Source organism: Gobio gobio (genome assembly GCF_949357685.1).
Source record: "Gobio gobio genome assembly, chromosome: 21".
In the NCBI taxonomy this organism is placed as follows: domain Eukaryota; kingdom Metazoa; phylum Chordata; class Actinopteri; order Cypriniformes; family Gobionidae; genus Gobio; species Gobio gobio.
The window spans coordinates 13,405,607-13,422,621 of record NC_137117.1 but is presented as its reverse complement, the minus strand read 5'-3'; the positions used below and the strand labels follow the sequence as shown (position 1 = coordinate 13,422,621).

The 17,015-nt window shown below is 39.5% G+C and overlaps 3 protein-coding genes across 4 annotated transcripts; all 3 read right to left on the bottom strand.

Moving 5' to 3' along the window:
* Positions 1-392: 392 nt before the first annotated feature.
* On the bottom strand, positions 393-3,233 carry htr6 (5-hydroxytryptamine (serotonin) receptor 6; the record flags this gene model as incomplete). Its single annotated transcript, XM_079803513.1, has 3 exons — positions 393-857; positions 1,266-1,400; positions 2,229-3,233. The coding sequence occupies 3 exons, from the start codon at positions 3,231-3,233 to the stop codon at positions 498-500; spliced, it is 1,500 nt and encodes a 499-aa protein (XP_079659639.1). The 3' UTR covers positions 393-497.
* micos10 (mitochondrial contact site and cristae organizing system subunit 10) lies at positions 1,705-7,986 on the bottom strand. The gene is made up of 4 exons (XM_079803512.1): positions 7,830-7,986; positions 7,306-7,353; positions 7,115-7,224; positions 1,705-4,848 (listed from the first exon to the last, which is right to left on the bottom strand). Exons 1-4 carry the CDS (start codon positions 7,891-7,893, stop codon positions 4,840-4,842), a joined length of 231 nt encoding a protein of 76 aa, XP_079659638.1. The 5' UTR covers positions 7,894-7,986; the 3' UTR covers positions 1,705-4,839.
* A 3,404-nt stretch (positions 7,987-11,390) lies between these two features.
* On the bottom strand, positions 11,391-16,368 carry sike1 (suppressor of IKBKE 1). Of its 2 annotated transcripts, none has more exons than XM_079803733.1 (5): positions 15,954-16,368; positions 14,977-15,082; positions 14,755-14,897; positions 13,977-14,090; positions 11,391-12,472 (listed from the first exon to the last, which is right to left on the bottom strand). In XM_079803733.1, the coding sequence occupies exons 1-5, from the start codon at positions 16,110-16,112 to the stop codon at positions 12,365-12,367; spliced, it is 630 nt and encodes a 209-aa protein (XP_079659859.1). In that variant the 5' UTR covers positions 16,113-16,368; the 3' UTR covers positions 11,391-12,364. The 2 variants fall into 2 exon arrangements, with proteins under 2 accessions (XP_079659859.1, XP_079659860.1); XM_079803734.1 differs by having other exon boundaries at positions 15,978-16,345.
* Positions 16,369-17,015: the final 647 nt, after the last annotated feature.

Here is a 17,015-nt window from a genome sequence, read left to right as displayed (position 1 = left end):
TAAAATAGCAATATAAGCTAGAACCAACTGGAACCAGTCTGGAATCATCTAATAATCTCATTAAGTTACCTGTAATTAATGTATTTTTTTAAAGCACTGCTAAATGTGATTTGTGATAAACTGCTATGTGAAAACGATCAGTATTTTGTGTAGACCATTTGCCCCCTTCATTAGAAGTGGTTTGTTGTTTAATTAAGATGTGAATTACAGCTCCACTTGACATTGTGTGAGGTATTAGTGAGATTTCTTTCGCTCTCGTCTGCTTTATCCATCTGTTGTTTTGGTTGTTATGGTAATGAATGAAGCGGGATACATGTCGAGACCGTTCTAAATGTACAATCTCTGTGATCTGCCTTGAGGAGAGAAGCGGCCTTCCAGTTTAGGCACGACTATCCCATTAACACTTATCCCATTGATTTTTTTAGCACGGTATGTTTTAACACATTTTTTCAGTCACACAGTGTATTGCACTTCCTTTGTAGTCTTGGTCCGGTGTATCAATCGTCCAACGCATCGACCTGGTTGGGCAGCAGCAGAGGCAGGTCGATCCCGTCGTGTTCTGCGTCGAGAAGGTTAACGGCGTCCGTGGCCGTCGCTGGTAGTTGAGGCGGCTCAGACACCAGGGATGGGGGTTCGGTGGGCAGTTGCGGTTCTCCTGAGTTGCGTAGAGAAAGGGAAAGTGGCAGCGATGGCCTACGAGGGGCTTGAGACGAAGAACAGCAGGGTAGAAGCCGCGCCAAAGCCCTCTTGAAATCCCTCATGAACATCGGGTATATAATTGGGTTCATGGTGCTGTTACAGTAGCCCAGCCAGGTGATGGCATCGAAGAAGGAAGGTGGTATGCACTCACACACCGCCTGAATGTACAGAATAAAAGGTCTTAGATCAAAGCGTGAATACAGAATGTAGCTGAGACTCAATAGCAAAGAGGTGGAAAAGGTCAAAGATGTCTAGTTCATCGGATGCCACGAATGAAGAACGTGAGAGTAAGAGACAAAGACGGGGTGCTATTCACACACCATATTGTGTGTGAAGAAGGGCTAGAGACAGGCTTGCCCAGAAGCGAGGGACACAGATGGGGATAGTTGACGACTTGAGAGCAGGAGAAGGAATAATTGCTCATTAAATAGGAACCTTTCTCTTTGTCAATTTGTCATATTGCAATTAATTTACAACCCATTCCATTATTTTTTTTTGCTGCGTGCTTGTTAAGGTTAGGGTAGGGTTCACTTTCAACGGGAATGAGATGTGATTTGCGGACTGACCTGTGCCATGTTGGTGATAAAAAAGGGAAGCCAGGCACTGAAGAAGAGACCCAGGAGCACTCCCAGGGTAAGGCTTGCTTTCAGAGCTCTCTTCCTTTGTCTGTGTGCCAGTCTGCGCTCACTGTTCACCGACCACTGAGAACAAGAGATGGAGAGAGAGAGAAGAATATATTCATTGAGATTTCACAGTGATTCGTCCGCCAGGAGCTGGGTAGTAATGTTGCCTTGGCCTGGGGTAATTATTTATGTCCTCTCTCAGACAAAAGCTCTTGAGAGCGACAGAGCCTCACAAGGTCTTTGCTATCGTCTTTAAAAGTTCTACCCTCCCTTTTCGCCCTTCCACATCTTCCAATGCCTTATTGCACTCATTACTTTCTGTTCCAGTCCTTAAAATACATTTTTCCTTTTCCACTACATCTTTCACCTTTCTTTTGTGTTTAAGGTACAAGGATTTCTCTACATAATGCATCGCTTGCGTAAGGGGAGGGTTCGTGAATGAACAACAGGCCAAAACAGTTGAACTCTCAACAAACTAAGCCACTTGGCGTTTGTTGAGAGTTCACACCAAGTTTTTACACACACATGAACAAATCACAATTTGCGTCTACACTCTAAAAAAAAAAGGTTCTATATGGCACCAAAAAAGGTTCTTGGCTCGTAATCATAGGGGAACCTTTTTTAGTGCTATATAGCACCAATTTTGGTTCTTCAGAGGTGCTATATAGCACCTTAGTCAAAGAACCGCTGAAGAACCTCTGAAGAACCGCTGAAGAACCACTGAAGCACCAAAATTGGTGCTATATAGCACTAAAAAAGGTTCCCCTATGATTATGAGCCAAGAACCATTTTTGGTGCCATACAGAACCTTTTTTTTTTTTGAGTGTAGTAACTCTTTTTCTGGTACTTGCTATTTGAAAAATTTACTTCCTGTCCCAATGTTTTCTCTGACTCAGGACTTCTCACCGGAGCTTGCCGCAGCATGTGTGGCTCCTGATGACTGTAGTCATCTCCGTCATGGACGGCGTGACCTGGAGACGGAGGCCGGGATGGTTCACCGTGCGAGTGATGTGGGTAAGGGGGGTGAGTAAGAGCCTCCACCTGTCGTGCCTGTCTTCTGGCCGCCAACAGGATCCGGCAGTAGGTGAAACAGATAGCCGTGGAGGGCAAGAAGAAGGTGAGAAAGGTCGCCACGAGGGCGAAGGGGAGAGTCACCCGCAGGCGGCACTGCGTGGATGGCGTCCCTGACGTGGAAAGCTGGAAGTATGAAGAGGGGTAGCTCGACAGCGAGACCGTGGCGTTGGCGGCATCGTGCTCTGAAAAGTCTTGCATGCGACCCAGGCTGTGCCAGTCCATCTTGATTGGCAGGAAAGACGTGAGGGCTGCCAACCCCCAAGCCCCGCCCACCAGCAGCAAGGCACGGGCCGGGGTCATGTGCTGTTTGTATCGCAACGGCGAGATGATGAGGAGGTAGCGGTCCAGACTGATGACACACAAGTTGAGGATGGAAGCGCTACAGCACATCACGTCGAAGCAAAGCCAGACGGGGCAGAATCCGGGCGCCAGCACCCAGGTCCCGCACAGCACGTTGAGCATGGCAGGGGGCATCACGACCAGAGCCACCATCAGGTCTGACAGGAAGAGGGACACCAGGAAGCAATTGGAGGTGCAACGCAGCGTCCGATGTGCAAACACCAAGGCAATCAACAAAATGTTCCCACAAGCTGTCACCAGAATTATGAGGGACAGCATAACTGCCAGAAGCCAGGGACCGCTCCCGCTAATGCTCCAACCACCACCGATAGTACCACTGTCATTGAAGCTCCTGTGAACGCTCCAAGGATCTGCACCTGACGCCGCCTCTACTCGAGGGATAGGTGAGCCACCCATCATCGAAGAGTTGAATAGGACTGTGTGCGCTTCCTCTGGTCTCGCTGAAGCGAACACACATCCAGCGCTTTTCAAGTGCATTGAGAGAGAGATGCTGAATGCGAAACAGTTGATCTGCGGGTCACCTCGCTGAAATCTGATGCAGACCACCTCAGGTGGTGGAAAAATATCAAGATGTCCCGTTTATAGTAATCCTTTCCATCTTTCCCTTGGCAAGGTTGGTGATTTCACTCCCTCTGTGCGCCTCAGCCACATCAGTGCGAGGATACTCAGCTGCCGTTTGTTAACGTGAGATGAGCAAAGCAATAATATGACATATTTCCTTGTCCATAGTCTGGCTTCTTCAATGCTTGGCACCAGTCTGAGCAATTCTGTGCCTGTCAGAGTATTTCAAAGCTACGTGTCATGATGACACCCTTTGGGGGAGGGCAACTGTGAGGTGGGTTTCAGTACAAGAGTGTGTGAGAAAGAGAGGGAGTGTTACAAGAGCAAGACTACCGTGGAGATATTTTTAGACGGGTGAATTAAAAAACAAACTTATCTCGGTTTGCTTTCTATGCATTTTTATGAGCTCAACGTTCTTTATTCAGTAATTGTGTGGCTGTAATCGAGTAAGAGGGAGCGCACGAGTGCACTAGAGTTAACCGTGTTGGCGTCTTTGCTGTTCCTTTTGCCCTCCTAATCCCTGTATCGTCCACTTCAGGGTGCCTTCCGGGCACAAAGCGTGTCTGAGTATCGCGCTCTTAATGCCACTTTATGCACATTCACAGCCAATCGTTATTCAGGGTTAATTGAGGCAAGCAGTTAACATCTTACAAAAGGCTCATTTAAAAATATAGACAATATTCAACATTTCTTTTTATTAAATTAAATTTTTCTTTCCGGTACCTTGATCATTTGTGATAATTGGTAGCTTTACAAATAATGTTGTAATGCAAACAACTGCATACTACTTCTTGAATTGACACTTATAATATTGTTGATGATATGCATTTTAACATCCGAAAAATAGAACTGAGAAAGAATCAAAAGTGTTTTGAAATGAAAGTTTATTCCAAAAGAGAAGCTGAAAAGATGGTCCTAAACTGTTGTACAGTCGTGAATACCTTTGACAAATGCAAGAGATGATAGATTTAATTTAATATTTGTAATGAGCATAAATATGCCTGCAACCATTCTCTGAAGCCTTACTTCTGAGCGAGGTCATGGATGGGAACTCATTTTGATATGTACTTTTTATCTTTGGGTGAAAGGCAACAATGCCACAAAAAATAGTGCAATTATGATTTGCACGGCAAAATAAAAAAAAATTGTATGCTTGTACTTCACTGCTGGAGAACTGTCACCATGCCAACACTGCAGTTTTTTTTGCTTTTAAGCATAATTGCACTAGTTCGGCATGGTTGCCAAAAATCATCTTGGCCTGGGTCAAAAGCTACATGACAATGTGGGCTGCTATCACTGGAACACAATAGGGCCATTTTTTTTAGAAATTAAAAAAAGAAAATCACATTCATATCCTTAGCAATCTTCAAATCTCCTTTATCATTTTATTAAATAAACCACAAATTGTCCTGTACAAGAACATGTATATTATGGAGAGAGAAAGTCAACCAGTCTGACAAAGCAGTCAGGCTTCAAATAAGAAAACGCAAGGCAGATGACAGAATCCATAACTGATGCAACACTACTGCTCCTGAAAAAGAGAGAGAGAAAACATCTGTCAGGATTTAAACACTTCAACTGATAGGTCTCCATGCATATGATCTTATGTTAAAGGTGGCAAACAAATCAGCATTTAAAAGATAGAAACTGATGTGAAACACACATACGGCAAAGAAAAGCATGCATACACACTTTACGCATTGATGACTTGATTCTCAGGTGATTTTTAAGTAAAGCAAGTGTGTACAGTGATCATCTACAAGCATAAAAATATTCTGGGTACATAATCATATTCCAACATGCCGTGTTCAGAACATATCCGGTGCATTTTTTATTTAAATTTAATTATTTACTTTATGTTTAGTTTTTAAAATGTCTATATATGGGCAAAAGTACATTTTTGTCAGTGTTATTAATTATTGATCATAATAAATTCACTGGATGTGTTCTGAATATTGCATGTTGGAATATGATTACGTAGCCAGAGTATGTTTTATTTCATTTTAAAAACTGAACATTAACTGCTATATATATGGGCAAAAGTACATTTGTCAGTGTTATTAATTATTGAAAATAAAAATATTCTGGCTACATAAACATATTCCAAAATGCCGTGTTCAGAACAGATCCAGTGAATTTTTTTATTTAAATTGAATTTATGTTCAGTTTTTAAAATTACTATATATGGGCAAAGTACATTTGTCAGTGTTATTAATTATTGATCATAAAAATGCACTGGATATGTTCTGAATATGGCATGTTGGAATGATTATGTAGCCAGAATATTGTTATTTTCAATAATTAATAACACTGCTATATATATGGGCAAAGTACATTTGTCAGTGTTATTAATTATTGATCATAAAAATGCACTGGATATGTTCTTAATATGGCATGTTGGAATGATTATGTAGCCAGAATATTGTTATTTTCAATAATTAATAACACTGACAAATGTACTTTTGCCCATATATATATATAGCAATTTAAGTTCAGTTTTTAAAATTAAATAAAAAAAATTCACTGGATATGTTCTGAATACGGCATGTTGGAATGATCATGTAGCCAGAATATTTTTTTCATTTGAAAAACTGAACATTAATTCACTACATAAATAGGCAAAAGTACATTTGTCAGTGTTATTAATTATTGAAAATAAAAATATTGTGGCTACACAATCATATTCCAACATGCTGTATTCAGACCGTATCCAGTGAATTTATTTCATTTTAAAAACTGAACATAAATTGCTATATATATATATATATTAAAAAGAGCAAAAGTACATTTTTGCCAGTGTTATTATAATTGAACTAAAAATTATTTTAAAAAGCATTAAACGAGCTAGTTAACAAGGAAACATTTCTCATTTCGTTCAAGTTGAAGTACTAAAATAAACTTAATTTAAATCTACAAAGACATTTAAAAAGAAAAATACCAAAAACACAAAGTTACTAAAACTTTAACAAATTAAAATGAAACCAGAAAAATATAAATTAAATTCAATACAAAATATAATAAAAAAATGATAAAATACTGATTTTATTTCAGAAATCATTCGTAAAAATTTCATTTTGTAGGGATGAATGACATTCCAGCCATCATATCATTATCGACCGCTATATGTTCATTTTTAATGTTATCGGCTCGATAAAAACATTTGTCTGATATATTAAAGACGATAAATATTTGATTATTTCCTTCAGCTGACACACTTCAGATGCGCACTGTTCGCCATGATGGTTTTGAATTGAATGAAATATGATTTAAATCACTTCAAAAAAGGAAAATACAGTTCAGTGCAAAATGTGGAGCGCACGTCTGTCATATAGCCCACATAAACACAATCAGAACATTATAATTGTCTGCTTGGGACATGGCTTTTAATGGTGAGACTTTTGTTTTTGCTCTCAAAAGTTATATAAAAATTTGGATTTAGTATCAGCCAATATCTCGGTTATCGGCTTTTAATTATAAAGAATTATTGGTATCGGACAAAATTTTTTATATCAGTGCATCCCTAACATTAAGGATAATTAGGGGCCAAGCACAGAAAGTGTGAAGCCCAGAAGCTCTAGTGTTCCTTTGTTTTCTTATGATAATAATAATAATAATATAATCTGCCATAGAAGTCTAATAGCAATTGTAGGAAAATTATCAAAGTTTGGCACACTTATAGAAGTGGTCCCGAATAGTGATCTGACAAAATGAGCCTCCAATGCAAATAGATATTTTTGCCACATGAACTTCAAGGTAATGGTGAGATATGACGGTCTCTATAAACCAGAAACACAAACCTTAGCAACGTTACTGTGCAGCACATAATGTGATCTCAAGTCATTCTGGCAGTTGGAATACGCCATGCCAAGACCTAGTCCTGTACCAAAGGCAATGGGCGACGTCCGGCCTGCAAAAACATCTTGATATTAGAATATGTCCATCTCAATAAGTCTGGTTTACACAAGGTATAGTAATATGAAATACTTACGCTTGAAGAATACAACAGAGAACACAATTCCTAGACCCAGCCCGGTACCTATAGGAGAAAACCATTATATGACATTACCAAAATTACTCTTGCCTGTGGTACTGTGATGGTGTTAAGATTACAATACCATGGTACATTGATATTCATGGTCTTTTAGGGAAATACCATGCTAATATCATGGAAAACGGTCCATTTACCATTGTAGCATATCCAAAATACGACGGTAACTATCCATAGTACTAATAGTATGTCACTACTAACATAGAAGGCGGTCCTAGTAACGTTAATTCACGTAATACCTTTTGAATATAGACACAAAAACAATAGTTATCAAAACCTAATACGCTCTCAATATATAAATAGTTACATACTTAGACAGGATTAGGAAGCTCACTAAGTTACGTTTTGTGTCAAATAATCCAATGTGTGAGCGTCTTATCAGTATCAGTGACCCGAGTGCCCTACACGGACTTGACCGCCTGTCGTGAATGAAAGCAGATTATTAAATACAGACGAATCCTTACCGACTTTAATAGCGCAGTCTGCGAGGCAGCGATCCCACTTTTGGCCGTGCTCTTTCTCAGACATGATGACAGCAGACGGCGATGGTAGTGCGGATGACTTTGGCTTGAAGGCTGCACTAGAACGCTGTCATACTTTCCTTCGCCCACAGTGGAGGATATATGCGCGCTGCGTGATGGCGCCACCAGCTGGACAGGCGGAGAAATAATGCAAGTTTAGTTAAAGTGATAGTTAGTTCACCCAAAAATGAAAATTCTGTCATCATTAATTACTTACCCGACACCCGTAAGACCTCCGTTCATCTTCGGAACACAAATGAAGATAATTAAGTTGAAATCCGATGGCTCAGAAAGGCCTCTATTGGCACAATGCTCTGTACACTCTCAAGAAAGACCCATAAAAGGTACTAAAGACGTCGTGACAAAGTCCATCTCACTACAGTGGTTCTACAATAACCTTATAAAGCGACGAGAATAGTTTTTGTGCGTAAAAAAACCTAAATAACGACTTATATAGTTATGACCGATTTCAAAACAATGCATCATGAAGCTTCGAAGCGTTATGAATCAGTGAGTCAAATCATTATTCGGATCGCGTGTCAAACCGACAAACCGCTACCAAACTGCTGAAATTGCGTGACTTTGGCGATCCAAACCGCTGAATCGACTCACTGATTCATAACGCTTCGAAGCTTCATGATGCATTGTTTTGAAATCGGTCATAACTATATAATTCGTTATTTAGGGGTTTTTTTTGCGCACAAAAACTATTCTCGTCGCTTTATAAAGAATTTTCATTTTTGGGTGAACTAACCCTTTAAGTTGTTCCAAACCTGTGTGAGTTTCTTTCTTCTGTTGGACACAAAAGAAGATATTTTGAGGAATGTTGATAAGTAAGTGTAGGCCGTGGAAGCGAGTTAGCATTTTAGCACTTCTGGTTCCCTCACCCCGAAGTCAATGGTTTTTTTTGAATGGGGTTTTGGTTAAATGGCTGAAATAAGGTCTGTGGTGAACACAAGCTCAAGACACTTTCACGTTTTATTCTAAGCCATAAAATACTTCAGTATTACCCTATTTTTTTAAGCTGTTATGTGTCTTGAAAAAGGCAGTTGCTAACAAGTGGCTAAATGGAACTACAGAGGCTGTCGAGGAGATTAAACGTCATCATGCCTAAAAGGTAAGCTCAGTCCGCTTTTACAGCCTCATTATGCTTTATAATTGTGCTCTTATAAACTATTCCATCCATCCATCTTCTTCCGCTTATCCGGGGCCGGGTCGCGGGGGCAGCAGTCTAAGCAGAGATGCCCAGACTTCCCTCTCCCTAGACACTTCCTCTAGCTCTTCCGGGGGGACACCGAGGCGTTCCAAGGCCAGCCGGGAGACATAGTCCCTCCAGCGTGTCCTTGGTCTTCCCCGGGGCCTCCTCCCGGTTGGACATGCCCGAAACACCTTCCCGGGAAGGCGTTCAGGAGGTGACATTCCATGTCCCAAGAGCCAGTTTCCGTGTCCAGGGATCGGGTCGTCTAGGCCCCCGCCTTCGACTGCTGCCCGATTCGCTTTGCACCGGCCCCTTACGGTCCCTCCCGTGAGTGGTGGGCCCACGGGAAGGTGTCCCCACGTCGCTCCTTTGGGCTGAGCCCGGCCGGACCCCGTGGGGGAAGGCCCGGCCACCAGGCGCTCGCATACGAGCCCCAACCCCAGGCCTGGCTCCAGGGTGGGGCCCCGGCTGCGCCATACCGGGCGACGTCACGGTCCTCCTTTTATTTGGCATCATAAGGGTTTTTGAACTGCTCTTAGTCTGACCCGTCACCTAGGACCTGTTTGCCTTGGGAGACCCTACCAGGGGCATATAGCCCCGGACAACGTAGCTCCTAGGGTCATTCGGGTACTCAAACCCCTCCACCACGTTAAGGTGGCAGTTCATGGAGGAGCTCTTATAAACTATTCTAACTATTCTAACTATTCTAGAACGTTTGAGTATTCTAACTCAAACGTTCTGGGAAAATGTTTTGAGATAAAAACTGAAAGAGTTGTCGGAAGCTTAGTGATGGTGACGTTGAGGACGAGTGACCGCAGTGTAGTTCATTTATAGCGTACCTATAGCCTTTACTTCTGGTGACTGCATTTAGGCTTCAAAATTCAATTTTTTTTTATTCATCTGTGATAATTATCTTGCTGGACAAAACGTGCGAGTATCATAAACTTTTGTTGATCACAGAGCTTGTTTTTAGCAATAATCCAAAAGCCTATGGGAAAATCCTATTGGGTTTTTCTCGAAGGAACTAGTGTGATGCTAACTGCCGATTGGCTTACAATGTGACGTCATACCTGCACCACTCTAAAGACTTCCATATAATTTTTTCCCCCTACTATGTAAGTCAATGGGCGCCGTTGTCATGAGAAATCGTGTCCGCTTAGGACCCAACATAGTAATTCCTGATCAAAATGGGAGCAATAACATGCCTAATATATTGTAAATTATTAATAAAGAATAAAAAAACAATAATATACAGAACAGGTGCACAAAATAAATACAACAGGATTTTTTAAAATTTTTATAAACATTAAAGCGGGACTATGGCTTTTAAAATGTAGGGTAAGTGCAACCGTGGTGTATAAACTAAGCTAATCGGGTAGCTGTATGCTATGCTAGAACATACACTAACTAAAAAAAACATTAAGAACGAGATTTGCTTGATTTCACAACTTATAACTTCAGTTATATATGAAACATATGATGTTAAAGACTATTTTAACACAATTTAAACAACAAAAATCAAAACGTGATTTTGTAAGAATTGTAATCAGGCTCTGAACAGATTACCCATTAAAAGTTCTTTCAGCCAATAGAATCACTCTGGGGTCCTAAGCGGACACTATTCCACAGGAGGACACTATTTCTCATGACACCGTCAACTGTGTGATTACAAAATATCTTCTTTTGTGTTCAGCAGAAGAAAGAAACTCATACAGGTTTGGAACAACTTAAAGGTGAGTAAATGACTGAAATTTTGGGTGAACTATCCCTTTAATATTATAGACGCCCATGTACAAAACGAAATGATGAGGAAAAATGTCATTTTTAATGGAAATTTTGTACTAACCCTCTGGTGTTGTTCAGTCATTTTAGATTTTTGTAATTTAAAAAATTGCTACAGAATGGTATGAAACTGTGACTTTTGCGGCAGTTGCTATGTGACCACAAAAAATACAAATAATTATGGATTCAAAATATGGATTTTTTCGCACTTGTGTTGTTCGCAGTCAAAAATGACCGCCATAGGAAATGAGTGGAAAACATAAAATTCACAATTGTGTATAATCTACAAATGCAGAAAAAAAACTGCACAGCAATGAAGGGGCGACACTCTAAAATATCAAGAGTGCAAAATAGAAAAAAATATTATTGAACAAAAATATATTATATGATTTTACTGAAAATAAAAAGTTTTACATTTCAGGTGTTCGCCCACTTTTGACTGCGAACAACACAAGTGTGACTCCCAAATGAACGACAGCGGAGGGTCAATCAATTATACAATGAAATCAAGGCGTGCTAATTATAGCTTGATAATCAGCCATTTTAATTTATATTAAAAAATAATACATTTGAAGTATTTTAAGTAAGCAAACTAAATAAAAGAGATTTATTTAAACCGACCCAGTCCTCCAAACTGGCTCTTTTGACACAAAAGTAAATCATATGCACAAATTATTAAATGTAATCAAATTCTTGATATCTGTAGTTTTTTTTTTTTTTTATAGTTAGTGAAAATTAACACACTGTATGACAGTTTCTAAGTTTTAGAAAACTACAAAACATTAATACTTCATTATGATTCACCACATAAATATCATACCATATGATGAAATATAAAACTCATCATGTTCAAACTTGAATATTTCTATTTTATTTTTTACATAGCGAGTTATACAAAATAACAACTGTGGTACATATGACTGCTTTCCTGAGATGAAAATACAACATTTTACAATAAAAAGACGATTTTAAGAGGATTCTGGTCACTGTGGAAGTGTGCTGTACATGTGACACGACGTACAAGATCATCACATCAAACTGTTTACAGATGCAATACTGCCGATGCATACGACTTTCCTAACCACACAACTATCTCATGCTGAGCTTAATTCATAATCAGCTCTTCACATGTATAGAATGCACTCCAAACACATTACACAGCTGTCAATGTAATCGTGTGACCTAAGAACACCTATAAACCTCCTGAAGGTAAAGCTACGAATCAATTTAAGACAAAAATCTCTTTTTTTTTAAGAAATGCAAAAAGAGGCAAAAGTGATCTATAATGCACATTTAAGTGTCTATTATTAAAACTGAACTTTTCTGAACAAAAACATCAGCATCAATAAACATCAGAAAGTGCATCATCGGGCAGCAGGAAGCTAAACCACCGCCAGGACAGTCCAAAAGAACACTAGAAAACCCAATACAGATGTTAACGTCAGTGGACGCCAGGTCACCTGACATACGAATATACAAAAGAGTAACATTTCCTCTATTAGGAGTCCTGTTTCTCAGCCGTCTCTGGTGGGGTTGCCTCCTCTCGATTCGGCCTCACGGCGCTGCTGCTGATGGACAGCAGATCCCTCAGCTCCTTGTTTTCAATCTGCATCAACAACAATAAATACATTATATTAACACACACTTAATATTTAGCAATATAACTGGTGTGACTACACTGACACTATGGGATGAAGCTAAATAACTTCTGTAGAGCTGCCTAACATTGGCCCTATTTACACTGCATGGTTCAAGTGACCCAATCAATCGGATACGACATGTGAACGTGTAAGCAGGAAAAAAAACGCATGAATTCCAATATCCTCAGATCGGATTCAGGCCTCACTCATATGTGGTAATAAATCCAATATGATTCGGATGCGTGCATTTGCGTTTGCCATGCAAGTGGTCAAATCGGATATTCCCCAGTAAATGCGAGTCGTACGTCATTGAAAAAGGGACAGAGGCGAATTATGTCAACTCAGCTGGACACGAACTGCGATCAAGGGCTCTCCTTTTTTTTCTCCGCCTTACGAGAGCAATGTTTTGCTGACCTTTAAAGATAGTGCGGAAAGCAAAACATTGAATAATCATCTCGTCTGCATCCATTGCATATCACGCCGTTTTACTTCCTTTTCCGGGTCAGAACTAGCCTAGAAATCTAGACGCACCCTAGCGGCAGCAAGTATAATTTGCAGCCAGGGTAGTCTAGCAACTCTCCGTTGGCTTGCGAGCTGGAAAAACCAAACTCTGATCAGGGGTAATGTTTTTTTTTTATTTATATTATCCGATTCATCGAAAAATAATTGACAGATTAATCGTTTATTAAAATAATCGCAGCCCTACTGATTATATTCGAATCCCCCAGTGGTCTGGTGGTAGAATTTTTGTAAACCGTGTCAAAGGTTTCAGGTTCAAATCCGTTCTCATATAGTTTTTTCTTCTTCATTAAAATCAAAGATGTTCATCAATGATTGTATATTAAGAGCAGGGACATGTTTGTGTGTAGTTTGTTTTGTGATTTCACCGGAAAGAATAGAGTCTCTCTCCGCAACGGCATTAAGCGATAGATTGAGGCGCTCGTCTGTGTGTGAAGAGTCAGTGCACGAGCCAAAAGAGAACGTAAACCCCGCCTACTTTGATTTGATTGGCCATCTCAGTCATTCTCAGACATTGCCGAGCGCTGTTAGACCGTTGAGGCAAACCAGACTAAAATGTAAATTTTAAACCTTTTTGTCATCCTGATCCTAACATACAGAGCGCTGCATAATGAAGTGCAGCAGAGCAGTGCAAGAATTTCAAATATTGGGGGGGACTTGTCCCCCTCAATGTCTATGGTGGTTATGGCCCTGATATGAACAGTTATCGAACAGTCAACACTGAAGTGACCTGAGCTGATTAATGACTTTGTCTTTTTAGAGCAGCTTTACAGCAGAATTTGTCTCATATTTGATGACGTTATCATTCCTTCTGCCACTTTCCTGTTATGTGAAACTGCTTTGAAACAATTCCTATTGTATAAAGCGCTATGGTGACTTGAAAATAATGTTGACACACAAAAGCATAAATTATAAGTGTCTAATAATGGCAAAATCAAATGATGGCCATACTTCGAGCTGTGCCAGTCGCTCTTTCACAGAGCAGTAGTGTTGGTCGTCCATCTGTACAGCTCGACGCATAACGTGACCCATCTCACAGATCCGCTCCAACTGGTTTTGAACCTCCTGGAGAAAAAAAAGGCTTGATTTAGGTTTCATTCTGCCTGATTTTTGAACACTGACTCAGACTTATTTTAAAGTGCCCCACTTATGCTAGTTTAAAGATTGCCAATTTTGTTTTGGAGTCTCTCCTACAACAGGTTTACATGCAAGTCAAAAAACATTCATTTTCTCATAATATCCATTGCTGCATCTACACCATTCCCACAGTGTCTGAAAAAGCCTCCTCTGCTCTGATTGGTCAGACGGGCCAGTCTGTTGTGATTAGTCTACTCTGCTCTGATTGGTCAGATGGACCAGTCTGTTCTGATGTCTTCTCGACATGTTGACACACGAACCAAACTCTTCCAGTCTCAGCTACAACTCCAGTGTTTGAGGGTTAAAAGTAGACGTTGTTCGCAAGCAGCCAATGATGATCATAGGCTGGCATTATGCAAATGTGTTACATTGTTGCGTAGGTTTGTGCAGGAAGTGAGACTGGAATTACTGACAACTCGTTTCAGCAGTTCAGAATTGATTCTTTCTTTTAGGAGACATTCACTTTATTTGATCTTTAAGACCTTTTTCATTCACAAACATCTATTACACACTACATGAAAGGTAATATCGAAAAGCATTACAGGGGCACTTATGTAATAAGAAAACTAGTAAGAAAGCAAAGGTTGGGCACCTTGGCATGATCCTGGTGAAGGTTGAGCACAGGTTTAGTATCCAGCTCTTTCTTTTCCATCATCAGCTGAAGCATCTGCTTTCGGTATCGGCCCATGATCAGCTCTAAAGCGTACTGGTGTTCCTCCAGAGAGAGCCAGAGCTCTGTGAACAGCACAAAGAGTTGAATAAACGATTCGCTTTAAAAATGCGAGACTCTTTGAAGAAACTCAAGCCGCCTTGCCTCTGTTCTCCTGCTGGAGATCTTTGATTTGGGTGTTTTCCTGGGTCAGCAGGACGTGAGGTTTGTATCTGGACAGCTCCTGATACTCTGGGCCTTCCTCCGTGTACTAAACACAGGAAAAATACAACTTCATATTGGGTAGCTATTGTTTCATCTTCATTTACATACATACATGCATACATACACAAACACACACACATACATGCATACATACACAAACACACACACATACATACATACACATACACATACACGTGTGTGTTTATACATATGTGTGTGTGTATATATGTATGTATTAGTATCTGACTTGAAATCAATAAATTGTCCAAAATGCAAAACAATGCAAATAAAAATTGATTGCTAGAACATTAACAAATATTCTTTGTAAAATTCAACCATCAATATTGTGTATTAACAAGTTTTTATTCCTGAATTACAACTACAGCTTTAATGTGTTTATCAACACCATAGATTTATATAATCAGAAATCATATCAATTGATATCATTTGTCTTATTAATTACAAATATCAAAAAATTCTTAAAATCAACATGCATGCAAACAAACAAAGACAAAAATGACTTAAGATATCAAGTCTTGATTTCTGAAAAATGTTTCAAAATGCTTAAAACAAGCAAAACATCTGCCTTATAAAATAAGCCTTTGAGGTTAGGTTTATTTTTCATATTTGTTTTCTTACTTTTAGCTCAAACTTGTTTATTTTTTGATAAGACTCAAATCTGAAGTAATTTTGCTTCTCAAGTTAAAAAAAAAATACTGAGTAAGAAAATGTCTTGCAGTGTCTACTACAACCTTTGTCTCATCAGTCCAGATCTTACCCACTATAACAAGTCTCATATTGTGCAATGCACAGTGCATGCAATAACACATGCACACGACAGTAATTAGTCCAGTGCATGCTTTTAGAGGTCACACATGGGCTCTGTAAGGTGGTCAGTAAGAGGTTTCATATCATGCCTTGTCAGGGAGAGAGTTTCCGACCTCCTTCATGCTGTGGACCTTCTGGCTGAGGACGCTCGACTGATCGATGAGACTCTCCGCGGCCGTGTCGTGCTCCTTCAGCCGCTCCAGAAGCGTCCGCGCGTCGCCGAGCACCTTCTCCAGCGAGCACGACATCCTCACCGGCTCGAGTCAGTCAACAGAACGAGCGGAACACCGACACACTGAAACTACACCGCTGTCCTTATCAAGCGCGACGCTTAACAGTACAACTAGAACAATGTGGAGATATATTACATATTTACTTCCTTATATCGATCACAAAATGCAAGTCTATTACGATAATCGATTAAGGAGATCTGTCAACTAACTAACTAAAGGAACTTCCTGTACTAGGCAACGTCAAATACGTCAACCATATTGACGTTGAACCATTTATTTTCAAAATAAAAGTCCTCAAGTGAAACGAACACCTGTACGTTTTTAAATTAATAATAATATTTATAGGACTCTCAATTTTGAGTATTTTTTATATTAAAACCAGCATAAATTCAGTCCCATATGCAAAAAAATGCTAAAACATTTTTTCCATGGATTACATTGACAAACAGTCTCCGCAAAATTCAACCGTATATTATGTTTTTATTCCTGAATAAAAATTCAAGACTACAGCTTTAATGTACACGCCAACAGTATAGATCTATAATATCAGCCCTCATATCAGTAATCATCAGCCATAACACAAAAATAATTATCAGTAATCAGGCAAAATTGTAATATTAACCTGAGGTTAAATACTGCAAAAAATAAAAGCCTGTCTGGGTAAACATAAAAGTAGTAAACATGTATTAATATGTTTTTTTTTTTAATTATTAATAACATTCTTAAAACACTACATTAAGTACCACCTGTAATAGTACACAAAATGTACACTGCTAATGCTAACAAATTAACACCAAAGGTTTCTAGAAGAAAAAATATTTTGTGACTTTTAAATTCATATCTGAGGACCAGTGTGACTGTTATTTATGTTGTTAGTTGGAAGTTTAAAGTTGTTTTAAGGTTTGAAGGTATTCATAG

Excerpts from the sequence above, each read along its gene's own strand:
- micos10 (XM_079803512.1), bottom strand. The coding sequence starts at position 7,893 with ATGTCTGAGAAAGAGCACGGCCAAAAGTGGGATCGCTGCCTCGCAGAC. Across the intron at positions 7,354-7,829 it reads AGACTGCGCTATTAAAGTCG|GTACCGGGCTGGGTCTAGGA; the intron begins GTAAGGATTCGT and ends TTTCTCCTATAG. Across the intron at positions 7,225-7,305 it reads CTCTGTTGTATTCTTCAAGC|GCCGGACGTCGCCCATTGCC; the intron begins GTAAGTATTTCA and ends ATGTTTTTGCAG.
- sike1 (XM_079803733.1), bottom strand. The coding sequence starts at position 16,112 with ATGTCGTGCTCGCTGGAGAAGGTGCTCGGCGACGCGCGGACGCTTCTG. Across the intron at positions 15,083-15,953 it reads GAAACTCTCTCCCTGACAAG|TACACGGAGGAAGGCCCAGA; the intron begins GCATGATATGAA and ends TCCTGTGTTTAG. Across the intron at positions 14,091-14,754 it reads TTCACCAGGATCATGCCAAG|GAGGTTCAAAACCAGTTGGA; the intron begins GTGCCCAACCTT and ends TTTTTTCTCCAG.